Source organism: Pundamilia nyererei, unplaced genomic scaffold, assembly GCF_000239375.1.
Source record: "Pundamilia nyererei isolate P.nyererei 1_Seehausen unplaced genomic scaffold, PunNye1.0 scaffold00029, whole genome shotgun sequence".
Taxonomy (NCBI): Eukaryota; Metazoa; Chordata; class Actinopteri; order Cichliformes; family Cichlidae; genus Pundamilia; species Pundamilia nyererei.
In genome coordinates this window covers 282,919-297,093 of record NW_005187430.1, presented here as the reverse complement: position 1 = coordinate 297,093, position 14,175 = coordinate 282,919, and the positions used below count along the sequence as shown (strand labels likewise).

General features: G+C 38.9%; 1 protein-coding gene across 1 annotated transcript in view; it reads right to left on the bottom strand.

Moving 5' to 3' along the window:
- Nucleotides 1-891: 891 nt before the first annotated feature.
- Nucleotides 892-14,175, bottom strand: part of ehd4 (EH-domain containing 4) — a 37,257-nt gene continuing 23,973 nt past the window's right edge. Inside the window, exons 4-8 of the mRNA XM_005728565.2 lie at nt 11,366-11,532; nt 11,139-11,272; nt 10,436-10,547; nt 7,437-7,601; nt 892-4,148 (exon numbers count right to left, since the gene is read on the bottom strand). Coding sequence (XP_005728622.1) covers nt 3,591-4,148; nt 7,437-7,601; nt 10,436-10,547; nt 11,139-11,272; nt 11,366-11,532 — 1,136 coding nt within the window. The 3' untranslated portion in view covers nt 892-3,590. The remainder of the gene's footprint in view (nt 4,149-7,436; nt 7,602-10,435; nt 10,548-11,138; nt 11,273-11,365; nt 11,533-14,175) is intronic.

Sequence of the window (14,175 nt, the reverse complement as noted above, 5' to 3'; positions counted from 1 at the left end):
AAAAAAAAAAAAAAAAAAAAGAAGTGAGAAATTAGAGGTCATCCAGGCTTTCAAGTCTTTCAAATATGTCTGCAGTTTAACAGTTGATTTGAAGAAAGCATAGGAATGACAGTGTTTTCTATCTATTCCTACATGTAAAAAGAATTGGTCCCAGCACAGAACCCTGTTGAACCCTGTGAACTTTTATGTGTGAAACCTTTTCTATTTATATGCACTAATCAGATAGATATACCAAATGTGTGCTCTAATCTCTGTACTGTTTTAGTCAACAGTATTATATGCTGCACTAACATTTAGCAGGACGAGCACAAAGGGACGTCCACTGCATAAGAATCTGCCCTAGTCCTTTTTCTGTGCTATAGTGCACTCTAAATCCTAAGCAAACAGTACAGCACTTGGTATTCCCAGGTAGTCCTCCATCCCAGTATTAACCAGACTTGACTCGACTTACCTTCTGACAGCTGGTGTGCTAATGGTGGTATGGGCATAAGCTTGATTCCTTTCTCTTAGAAGACTTGTGGTTTGTTCAAGATGCAACTTTGGAAACCTTAGCCTTAGTGCCATGTTCTGTTTAGCGAGAAGAGGTTTTCCTCTGGCAGCTATTCCAAGCAGGCCATACTTGTTCAGTCTTATAATTACACTGTTATGACCTTTAACATTTAAGATGCTAAATGAGTCCTAAATCTTTCACTGTAGAAGAATGAACTTCAAATTATTTGGAAGAGGACATTCCCAGACTGTTGGACGGGGAACAATTGCTTCCCTAAGATCACTGCTAATGTCTTTTCTCTTGGGCATTATATAGTCAAACAAACTCCAAACAGAAAAAATAACTGTCTGAGAAATGTGGTTATAATAAAGTCCCAAAAAACAAAACACTGGAACCTTGAGTACATGTACTGAATAAACTTTATTAATTTTATTCATTTCCAGCTCTGCTAACAGGATGAGAGGTGGAAATGCATTAGAACAACAGTGGAACAACATTATTACAAAATACACCCAGCTGAAAAAGAAAAAAAAACTTTTACATTCAGGTAAATGGAAGTTTGACCTTTTCACTACATGTACAGCTGGACGGATAAAATCATACAGAAAACATAAGAAAATAACATGATTCATACATGTTTCACTTTTATAGACGGGGACAGAGAGTGACTGCAGATGTGCCCTTTTGCTTGGAAGATTGAAAGCCTTTGTGTGGCTGCTGAGCAAAAACAGTACATGACACTTATTAATCTAGCAATTCCACCAGTCTTTGCCCCAATAGCAGACAGAAAAGACAAAAGCTGTGCTATGCAGGAATTATTATTACCCTCATTAAGTAGGTGGAACCTGTTGCTGTTTGTTCATCTGCACAAAAGAAGGTTTGCAGAAAAAAACAAACAAGTTGAACTTCATGAAACTTGGTGGAGAGATGGAATTAAGGGCATTAAGGTTTGACTTTTTAGAAAAATATCTACATTTTTTAAATTATTTATTCCTATTATTACTGAAATAACATGGTTCAGTTTTGGGAAAGAAATCTGATGTCTACATTTTAAAAAAACTACAGAAAATCTCCACAGTAGTTTAAGTCACATCTAAGGAAACCGTCATCTTCCTCAAACTTTAACTAAAGAACTTTTTTGCCTATTGTGACAACTCCTTCCACCCCACCTCCTCCTCCTTTTAAGGGCACTGAACCTTACACTTAACTTACATTATATGATAACCCTGAATTAGATAAGCAGATGAAAATGGATGTTAAAAACAGTATTAGTAACATATGAATATAATTTATTGTAGACGGGCTTGGAAATTAAATGCACTGACAGTTGCATGTTAAAAGCACTGATGTGCAGCAGACCTCCTGTAAAAACCTCAAGGATAACCACAGTCCTGTCATAGGAACAGAGGCCTTTAAACACAACTTAAAAACAGCAACATGGTGACAATGTCAAATTAAAAGAATGTATTCTGACAAACTAAAAGCCTTTGAAATGAAAAGGCACTGATATGGAACGTCTTCCCTTTACATCTGCTGTGGTTTTAAAGGTATAATTCATTTATATATATCAGAAAATACAATTTCAGACATTTATTTAACCATAAAAACCGCATGAGTTACCTTCTCCCACTTATCTTATCTGTTAAAAATCCTCTATAATTTTATCTAATTGTTTTTCAAACCAATAGTTGGAAGTCACTGCTAATTTTGTTGCTGGGTTTTTAGGTTTGGGTTATGTTGTTGAGTGTTTTATGTCTCAGGTGGGATGCAAAAATGTGTTGCGATATCTTATTTTGTTCTGATGTAATCTCATTTGAAATTTGACATTTAAAAAAAAGAAAAGAAGAAAGAAATAACAAGACAACAAACCTATTTCCTGCAAACTGTGTTTCCTGTTTAAAATTTTTCTTTGAATGGTGATGTTAAGACCAGACGCTGAAGTTTTCAGTCTTGCTATTATAAGATCAGAGGTCATGGCTCTCCTCCTGTCCTTTTCATTATACAATGTCAGGAAACAGAATCAATTGAGCACATACTGACAACTGCATTTCAGGACACTGTCTATCCCTGTGAGCAAATTAGCACTGAGCTGCAGACTATGACCTCTGACCTCACTGTGAGGCCTACATGGAGTGGGAATAAAGTTATGTTACAGCTTCTGATTGCAATACATACTATGTCAGCTTTTACTCCCCAGCTTTAGTTTGTTGTGATGCTGCTGGAGCCATTGCGATTGTGTAAAATGTTAGATTTTATTAATTTTTATTTCATTAACTTATTTTTTTTATTTATTTATTTTTTGCATAATGTCATCATCAAGACACATCTTTGGTATTTTTATCTAAAAGCGTTTAAAGACGAAGTTTCCATAGTGCTACAAATGTTTTTAACAGAATAGAGATTTGCTACAGCCTGGACTGCCAGGTGTTTCAGTCAGTTTAGCAGTGTTTTTCTGTGAAGGAGAATAACTGTCATTGTTGTGTAACTGTGAAGACCTTTTAGGATAAAGCCGGAACAGCTTAAAGGATGGGGAAAAATCCAGAAAGATATTATGAACACCAGCAAGTATGCATTTAAACTTGCATCTAAAGTTTTGTGCAAGTGATGTCCTTTGAAATATGTTGCAGTAAAATGAATAAACTGCACCCTAGCACTAACTGTTACCTTCGGATAGTCGGTTTTCAAGGCTAAACATGAATATATGAATATGAACTTGCCGTCCTTCAGAAATTAAAGTGAATGGTGAAACCAGAATTAGGCAAATGTGGCTATATTATACAAGAACTTTGTCACTTTTCTTCTTTAATGCAATTAAATCAGCTGAAATGCTCATTATGTAAAATATTATCAAAATAAAAGTGCTTTGTTTGACTGCTGCCTGAAAATGTCAAGCATTATTAGGCTCTAATGCATCGTCTTAGTGAATGTATCCAACAAAACCTTACCCTTTGACCTTGTGTAGCATTAGGTGGCCCATTTGTTCTCCTGTTTGTTCAACGAGCAGCAGCAGACACGTTCACCTGTGATGGTTCTTTACATTTTTACACCTCTTCTCTGCCCAGTCTCTCTTCAGCAGCTTGCTTGGCGTCCTGTGAGCACTCTAGTCCTCAATATGATTGTACAAGGCATCTGCAGTAGGGTTTTTGCGGTGGGATGGGGGCACCAGGTGGTTGGGGAGCTCAGTGGGCAGCTCGTAACCCTCCAGTTTGATCTTGATGAGATGCTGAGCGAGGGCAAACTCCTCGTCGTCCAGCATGCCATCCTGGTCGCAGTCGGCCAGCTTCCAGATCTTCCCTAGCACAGTGTTGGGCAGCCGAGAGTTCATCATCTCTTTCTTGGCATTGACGCCAGTTATCTTGCCGTTGATAGGCATCAGAGTGTAGAAGATCTCATCGTAACGGTGCTTGTCCCGGCTGACAATCCAATCTTCAGCGTCAGCCCCAGCACTGATCCCCTCACCGTAGCCCTGACCAAAGGGCCCATCCTGGGAGCCCTCAAAGGCACCACCTGACACCATGGCAGGAGGCTGCTTGGCCTCCTCCTCCCGGATCATCGCCATAAGAACAGCAATCTTTGAGGCTAACATTTTATCCACCTTCTCAATCAGCTTCACCTTCAGAGATGGGAACTTACTGAAGTCATAGTGCTGCAGCATGTCCTGGAGGAGAAGAAGAGACACAGGTTAACGTCTGCTAACTACTTTTACAGCTCACACTCAGAGAAACAACTACAACGATGACAGATAATGAAGCCTTTAAAATTGTGGTATATTTTTGGATGAGGTACTTGAACACATTATCATAACATGGTGGCTTGCTCTTTCTGCTCCAGCTTGCAGCTTTCAAAAGGAATGCAAGCTGGACTCTTTTCTGCAAGGCTTTACTATGCACATTTTCTTTTTTTGCCACAAACCTCAACACAAGATTACAGCAAACTGATATTTGCATGTGGGATTAATGTTAGTCACTAAACTTTTGACCCCCTCCCCCGCCAGTCTGCCATTTATTCCAGATTTTATCGATTGCTTAAACACAAATTTCTGAAATTATATCTCATATTGCCAAAACAGTAAACACAAATAATCTCACTCAATTTCCCAAACATAGTATTGTATAATATTGAACAATCTACACTCAAAACCATTCACTCTTGCTGAAAAATCAAACTTTGCCCACAGACAGCACACACAAGGCCTCAAAAACACACACACAACAACATAGTCGTACACATTGGTGCAATAAATGTAAAACAATATTCCCAAAACTGGTAAGTTATGTTGCTTGTGGTTCTTCCCCTCAAAAACCTTTTCACATGATGAACACAAAAAAATGCAACCAATGTATATACAGTGGCACATTTTCATTCATGTACCATACAGTACAACACACACCAAAAACATTAGTCCACCTCAGCATCCTGTCTGTGGTCTGGGTCAGGCCAGGGTCAGGTTCCCTGTAGTGCAGCTGGAACATATGTTGTCTCAGACCATCAAGAAAAGCAAGGAGCTATAGTGTTATAGGGTCCTAGAATGGCATGCTGGTGGAGTATCCCTCGTTGGCTGATGGCTGCGCACAGAGTGACATTCCCTCCATGCTGACCAGGGACATTTACAATAGCCCGATAGCCAATTATGTTCCTCCACCTCCTCCTTGCTGGTGTCCTAGACCTCCTTCTCCTCCTCCTTGACCTCTTCCTATGCATGTCTTTGGATCCATTGTTTCAAACCTGAGTGAGCTGACTTTGGCCCTTTTGACTATCCATCAAAGTTTCTGATTGGTGTGTGATGCATTTTGACTCCTAGTGTTTCCACTTTGTTAACTGTGTGCTGATTGAGCTAAAGCTGTGCTTATGTGAGTTAACATTATTGACTGCTTTCTTGGGGCGTCTGGCGCGTTTTGGTTGCGTCTATCGCGTTCGGTGTGAACACACCGTAAGTGACCACATGGTGTCAGCACTGACAAATGTAGGGATTTGTGTGTAGAGTTTTGCAGTAACAGTCCACCACATCTGACTCATATGGTAAAGCAGGGGCATAGTGTTTATAGTTCAGGGAAATGGGTGTGCTTTTTAGAAAGTGGCATTATGGTTTTGAAATTTGGGTTCAAACTGAGGTTTAGATGTTGTTTACCTTTCTTGTTTTGTGTGCTTATTCCTTGACTTAGTGAGTTTGCTGTCATCAATGTAGTTTATTTTAAATCACCACCCAAAACACTGGGATTCCTTTTGTTTTGAGCATTACACCTGTTGTTGACTATACATAAAAATGGTCAGAGATTCTCACAGTGAAGTAAAGCAGACGAACCTTAAACCTGAATTTGTTTTACTGGCCAGCAGGGGTCACCTGATCTCCTAGTTACAGGGTCGTGCTTCACTTATGGTTGGTAAGTAACTACCATATGAGTAATGGGTTGATTCTTATTTAATGCTTTTCTATACTACTCTTGAGCACTCACAGCAACTTTGGCCAGGATCAAACCACCAACCTTCTGATTAGTAGAGGGCCTGCTCTACCCCCCTGAGCCACAGCCATTCACAGTCCTTTTACATTTTAATGAGATCCAAGCCTCACTAATGATATGTATTTTATTCAGAAGCAAAATAACCACAGCCCAATAAAAAGGCCTAAATGGGCCTTACTAACACGCTGACAGCACGATTGCACATTGGTTGGATTTTCAGAGAGGTAAGTGTGTTTTAGCAATTTTCTGTACAAAAATCTATGAATTTTACACATTTTTGAATGACATGTAAAAGTTTCACTTAACATAATAGGACATTTTTCTGGAATTCTAATTACTAGTACCAAAATATGCCTTCATTTTAATTACTGGTGTCGCTGCTTAAAGAAAGCTATTTGTAAAATAACTACAGGCTCTTTTTCAGGACATCTCACCAGGGAAGTGAAAAATCTCAAACATTTTCTCTGACAATAATCCAATAAAAACAAAGTTTCGCTGAGGGAAACACACACACACACTTGCTGTGCAGCATCTCTCTATCGGCCCAGCAGAGCAGCTGCAGTTCAGTTCATTCTGTCCCAGCAGCTAAAACCTTCCCTGACGTCAGGAAAACAGTTCTTCTTCTTCAGATCACACGTTGTTCCGCATGATGACATGATGCAATGCTATAATCATTTGTTTATCATTTAAATTCAGGTTTTCTTTTACTAAACAACGATTTTCTTGTATTTGCATAAACAGGGACAGGGATTATATTAAACCCAGTGCTCCAGGTCTATCAGCCAGTGTCCAAGAGTGCATTTGCAAACTCTGCCACTCTAAAGGACACATACACTTCAGAATGACAATTCTACCGAGTGGGCAAGAAGTATAGCACTGCTATTCCTATGTGATGCTTCCTATTTGTCAAATTAAAACACAATTTTCTAGAGTCAGGGAAGAATAATTATTTGATCCACTACTGAATTTTTAAATTTGTTCACTTACAAAGAAGTATAAGGAGTCATGTTTTGCTTCAGAATCAAATACTTATTTCACTCAGTGACATGCAAACCAATTCATGACTTTTAAGTAATGCGCTTTTCTTTTCTGTATATTTGCCATTCTGTCTCTCTCCTTTAAAATAAAATTGCTATAAAAAATTAGAAGACTGCTCATTTCTTTGGAAGTGAGCAAACTGTCAAATTCAACAGGGAATTAAATCATTTCTCGTACGGTACGAGCGGCTTCTGTTTCAAGAAACAGTTTTTGTTGTGTTAAAAGTGAGTAACAGACTTTATCTGGGTTGAGTAAAAATATTCTCAGGATATCCAGGTCCAAAATATATGTGTGTGTGTGTGTGTGTGTGTGTGTGTGTGTGTGTGTGTGTGTGTGTGTGTGTGTGTGTGTGTGTGTGTGTGTGTTTTAATAACCAGCAGGAGATGACTCCTGTCTAATTGCACAGAGGTCTTTGGGAACTGCTGGCTACTGTGTTGGCTTTTACGTACCTGCATCTTAGTGACATTGGGGAAGTCTCCAGGGCTGATGTGGTGCTCTCTCTGTAGGACGGTGTAGATCTCCGGGAGTCTCTGGATCAGTTCGTCCTTCTTCTTTTCCCGTCCAAACAGAGATGGCATCTCTTTCTTCAGGTAGCTGATAATGTAGGCATGCACCTGCAAGCAGGAAAGCAATGGAGATCATAAGCATTTTAAAATGCCGTGGAGGGGACACAGATCTAAATTCTGTGCCTTAAAACTTAAAGTTTCTTTTAATGGCAGCTTTGGCAACTTTTTTCCTTTGAGACATTTGAGATTGCATTGAAAGAAGAGGAATGAAACTAAAAGTGTTGCATCAGAAAGCTGATTGAAACTGATCACAAAAGTTCATTCAGCTCATTAAATCTTAAAAAAAGCCAAAATTCAGGACAAGTGAGGAAGCAAACAGAGAAGAAGTCTGAGTACATGGCAACGCTTAACTGAGACAAAACCGAAGTTATTTATGACTGATCCCCTTTAACTCTTCTGTGTTACCAGTGTAACACACAGCACGGCACAGAAGACACTACCCTGATAGTTCCTCAAAAGGAAAAGGTCACAGCCCTCCCGCTGCCAGAGCTCCGTTCAATAACAGCACTGTTTACACAGAGTTTCCTTAATCACACCTCCAACACAGGAAGTCTGCTATCTGGGCTACAGGTTACCATGGAGGGCAAGGAAGCTCATACTCTCATGTGTTTAGGTTAATAAAATGAGATTTGAAAATTCAAACAATCAGAAATTGTGAGATGACATCTCACAAATTTAACTTTAATCATTTGTATTTAAGTAAAGAAAAAAAATAATTCTTGGCACAAATAATCTTTACATGGAACAACCACAACGTCGACATTTTGTCAACATAAAAACAAAGAATATTTCACAAAATATTCTTTGTTTAAATCTTTAAATATGATTTTATTATGGAATGAAATGGATAATGCAGAAATCTCAGGCTGTTTCCTCTTGCTGGAATAAAAATATAGCTTGAAGTCTGGGTGTTGAGACTCTGGATGAGAGAGAAACAGGAAACTATGAGATGCTGGGTCAGAGGGGAACTGATGGTGACTGATGGATTAGAAGAGGAGAAGAAACAGGAGGAGAAAGGAGGAATGTAGGAGTGCAGGAGGATCATCGGTTACACAGGCAAAGGCATAATGATGGTGGAAGGAAGGGAGGAGTAACACAGTGAGGGAATGAGGTCATTGGATTTCTGAGGGCAAAGTGCCAGAGTACATGAGTGCCATTTATTAAAAGTTACAGAGGAAGGAAAAACAAAACTAAAAAGACTCCTTGGCATGTTTCTGGGTGCTGAACATAACTACATGTGTGAGAAAACAGCTTAGATTCATTTCATTTTCAAATGTACAAAAAAAAACCCAAACACAAAACTGTCATTTGTAACTGTAACAAAAACATCTACAAATCCCATTATTTCCTTTGCATCAGTGGCTTAACGTTATCACACCACAAACATCACATCGCAGTGTTTCCACTAGAAAGCACTTGTCATATGTTAGTAGAGTGCAGCCAAATCCTTTGTTTAGCTGATAATTGAAATATGCACCATAACAAAGTTGCTAAACCTCACAGGATTGTGTCATTTCAAGAACTTTTGCAGCTAAACACACATCTGTGCTTGGTGTGGATCGCTCACTCAGGACAGATTCCAGCTCACTGTATAACAACACAACAGACCTGATACAGCTGCTGGATGTGCCTCACTATTAAGTTTTCACAGCAGCCTTTGCAATTTCCCACATAAAAAAAAGAAGCAACCACGGAGGAAGAGGCTGTGACTTCACACTGAATCTCCTGAGATGATAGACGATCAAATCAACTTGAGCGTCATTGTACAACATTACGAAACATTACAGAGATTAATAATATTAATATGATTGATGTTATTAACCTGCTTCTCTTTGCTTGCTCAAAAATATAGTGGTACCTGAAGTACTTGATCTTTGTTATACTTCAAATATAATAACATTTTACATGCTCTCAAACTTCGTTCTATGTGGTGTACGCTAGAAGGCTTTTTACAAAATAAAAGCCCTTTGTTTCTTATATGCTTCTACCAGGCTGGACAAGTGTTCCAAATACTGAGCTGAGCATATGCCCTGTATCCCCCCACTATGGTGACCATAAGCAAAAATGCAGCTCGGTTAAAGTTAAAGTTAAACTGTTAACTGTTTGATAGCTCTACATTATTATAACCAAATAAACAATAAGGCCCTGATTTAATTTTTTTAAAGCTCATTTTATTTATTTATTGGTCAGACCTGCTCATATCAAATTATAAGTCTGAAACATTAAAACACACCAAGTAACAAATTAACTGCAGTTACATTGTTGTTACATCAATTATTGAGCTGAATTACAGTTTTCCTTTCTTTATTTACTTAACGTAGGACTACTTTGAAAATTATAGGACTCCTCTGGCTGTATACATAAATACAACCATGTTCTTATTAGCAAGAATATTTCCCTAGAAATACAATTAAATTATATCTAAAAAAAAGACCCACACCAGCACAGTGATGGCAAAATATAAGCCCTGCATAATATGTGTGACTAAAGCATGTTTTCTATCTCATTTAGTTCTTTAAAATATATTAAAAACTCTTCTAAATTGAATTCATGTGGTTGTTGTAAGCTTGGTTTCAGGATTAGGGTCTGATTCAGGCTTTATTTCCACATCAGTGTTAAAATGAAATACCACTTCTGTTTCCTGTTTCCCCAGAATAAAAAACATCTATGTTTCGATTCTTCATTTGAAAGGCTGAAACAACAGCTGACATCATTAGAAACCATTTTCTCACAAGGATACCTCCATTAAACATAGATTTAGCCAGTTGGAAACACTATCCCAGTGATCCTCAGTCAAATATTCCACAGTATTCCTAGAATTCCTCAAAGTCTAGAATTCCTGAAAGTTAACTCAAACCACAACGTGTGACTTCCTGTCTCACCTTGGCCAACCTCGCCCTCTTGATCAAGTCGTTGAGTTTACGGAGAGCAGCATTCCTGGGAAGACTCTGGATGTCCCGGAACAGGTCCTGAGACTCTGCCTCGAACAGACGCCTGACAAGTACCAGGAATGAATCAATGAATGAATGAAGTAAGACGCGTATATGGAGAAAGAAATCCTACTCTAACAAGCAAATGAGTAAACACACGAACAAATGGATGGATGGATGAAACAATACATACATCATGGAGAAAGGTTAATAACTAAATTAGATTATTTTATGAACATACGAATAACAGTTTTCTTCATTCTTACAACCATCTATCATACTATATTTTTATAGTATATTTATTTTTTCACTCAATTCCACTTGTGCAATCAATTCTTTTGAGAAAGCAATAATCAATTTTAATTGCAGCACCTGTTCTACATGTTTTAATGTGTAAACACATGAACTGTGTACATGCTGTGTAGCTCCAAGCTTAGTTTTTCAATTCCATCCAAAATTTGTCTTTAGATTAGAAGGGTGGGGGGTGGGAACTAAAACAAATTGCTTCAGTCAGAGGATGAAATTGATGGGTTGGTTTGGAATTATGAATCATAGTTAAGAGGTTCTCATGTCTAACTTCATTAAAAAAGAACATTAAGGGAAGACAGATAAGCATCATTCCCTGCGAACAAACAGACAAAGTAACGTATCTCACCTGTTCTCTGTGTTTTGCAGCGGTTTGGCCCAGAAGGACCCGAGATAAACTCTCACCACCTCTGGAGTGTTGATCACCTTCCCCAGTGACCACATGAGGGCGCCATACACCCGCATGAGCTGTTGGGTGTCCACCTAATCGAACAGGTGAGGAGGAGGAGCTTAAGGTTAGACTGACACAGGTGAGCAGAGTTTAATTTCATGTTAGATTTGTTCAGCTTCTCCTACCTGGTCTGCCTTGTTGAGGACGACTCGGATCTTGTCGTCTTGACCCTTGAAAGCTTTGATGGCCTCTGAAAACTCATCTGAGATGTCCAGCTTGTGTGCATCAAAGAGGAGAATGATCCGGTCCACTCGCTCTCCAAACCAACGCAGGACCTCAGCAAAGTCATAACCTGGCAACAGGGAGACAAACAAAAGGATCAGTCTAGTTCCCATTTCTAGATCATTTCTGGAAAATGAACACTTAGCATAACAAAGTCTAATAATTTTGACTGATGAGAAAGAAAATTACATTTGGCTTGAGGTGTAATTTGTGCACCTCAAGCCAAATTTCATCAGCATTTCTTTTTTGGCTTTGTGTTAAGTTTAAATACCATGGATGATATCTAATGGTTGTAAATGTAAGGAGGGTTTGGTAACAAGTGGCTACCAAATGTTTCTGCTGAAGTTGAAGACATGCAAGGATGGTGCAATGTATTTATACTCATAATAATCCTGTTAGTTTTTTGGAACCAAGTTAATGCTAACTTCAGAGTGGGTCTCCAAAAAACTGTCATCCCCACAGAGCTCTAAGAAGGAACTCAAAGTTCCTTTTTGTGTGTGCGTGTGTGTGTGTGTGTGGACTGGTAAGCTTGAGTGGCGTTCCTTCAGGGCAAGCAAGGTAAGCGTACCTGTCATCAAGCTGGATTTGCACGTATGCAGACTTACAAAGAAATGAAGTCTTTAATTTTTATGTTACTTTAATTTTAATAGAGATAGACAGGATATCAACTAAAACTCCAGAAAAAAAACAATACACAAAGTGGATATGCACACTATTGAGTGGAACAGGAATTTGATCCCCTACAACCCAGCAATAATTCTGGTTTACAGAGATTAGAATCAACCAGTCAATGAATTAATGAATGAATCAATCAATCAATCAGTCAATCTGATACTCCCGACCCTGAACCATAAGACTATGCTTGGGAGAAAGCGCTGTGGTCAGATGAAACCAAAACCAAGCTCTTTGCCATCAAATGAGGCAGAGTATGACACAAAGGACACCATCCCCACAGTCAAGCATGTTTCAAGTGGAAACAATATGCTTTGGGGCTGTTTTTCTACTAAGGCTACAGAGATGACTCCACCACACTGACGTACCAATGGATGGGGTTGTGCACCGTAAAATCTCGGGCAGAAGATGGGTCCTAAAGATGGGTCATGAATGGGTCTTCCAGCATGACCATGACCCAAAAAAATACTGACAAGGCAACAAAGGAGATGTACATTATGGTTAGGGATGGGTACCGGTTATGGCACCGGTTCTGACATAAACGGTAGTAACCAGACCGAAAACGGTGCTTTATTTCGGTGCTTTTTTTTCCTGAGATGTCATACACTTTGAATTCTAGCCAATCATTTTACGTTTCCGAGGATAGTAGGCGGGTCCAGGTACGTACGTTCTTTTAGAGCAGAGCTACAGATTAAAAATGCCCAAGGCGAAGCGGTCAAAAGTCTGGCTGTACTTCATAAAGATGCAAACTCAGCAGCCTGCAACAAGTGCTTTAAGCTGATACTGTGATACTGTCAAAGGAGGTAACACCTCAAATCCGAAGAAAAACCTGGCGACGCATAGCGTTTTTTTAAAAGCCGAGAAATGCGCCGTATTTGATAGCTTGCTGTGAGACCTCGCACCGAGCGCATCTACGGACGGCGCTCTTCAAGTTGCCAAACAATAGCCAAGAAACCTGAAGGATTTAGAGAGTTTCTGTAAAGAGTGGGCAAAAATCCTGCCTGAGATTTCTTCAAGTCTAGTGACTAAGTACAAGAAACTTCTTACTGTTGCGATTACAAACAAGGGTTTCTCCACCAAGTTGTCGACTAAGTCATGTTTTGCTTGGGGATCTAATATTATTTCACTCAATGACATGCAACTTAGTATAAAACTTTTATGTAATGTATTTTTTCTGAATCTTGGGTTGATATTCTGTCTCTGTCTATTTAAATGAAACCACCATAAAATTTAGAGAGTACTAATTTCTTTCTAAATTTCCTTCTAAAACTTACAAATTCAGCACGAGATCAAATAATTATTTCCCTCACTTCAGCATACAGTAGTCCCGATGTAGGTATATTCATAGTGAATTTAACAGCCACAAAACAGTTCTGTTTCTCTCTGGCTCTCTCTCTCTCTCTCTCTCTCTCTCTGTGTGTGTGTGTGTGTGTGTGTGTAAAGTGATATATAGCAATTTGGGTGTGGTTCATCTGAAACTGGGTGACACTGACCTCACTTTTGAAAACTCAAGAGCTTTTATACTCAAACAGGAAGATTGCTGCAGCAGAAGGAAATGTTTCTACTCCTGCTTACATATCTGACTAAATTCTACTTGTCTTTACTGGGTAAATGGGCTGGTATCCAGCACTTCTCTCCTTTTGCTGTGTACTCAGTGCTTCTGCACTAGAAACCATATAAACCCTTCACAAAGATATTTATACAGCATTTTAACTTGAGTTACTTTGTATCTACGGATAGATGCATTGGGGTTAAAATAGTTACCCTCAGTTGAAGGGACAAAAAATAATTTTGATCTTCTCTTTGTCCTGCCTTGCTTGTCAATCATTTCTGCGCAGTGATGCCTCAAATCAGCAAGTATAAAAAAGTAAAATGCCCTAATGGTAACAATAATAATTATAATAATAATAATAATAATAATTATTGAGGAGCAGCTGAAGCTGAGCAGAAGGTATATGAAGGAGTGTAAGGGTGAAGGAGGTCTGAAACATAAGGAGGACTCTTGTTGCAGAGTTCTGCACCATCTACACCCGACAGAAGA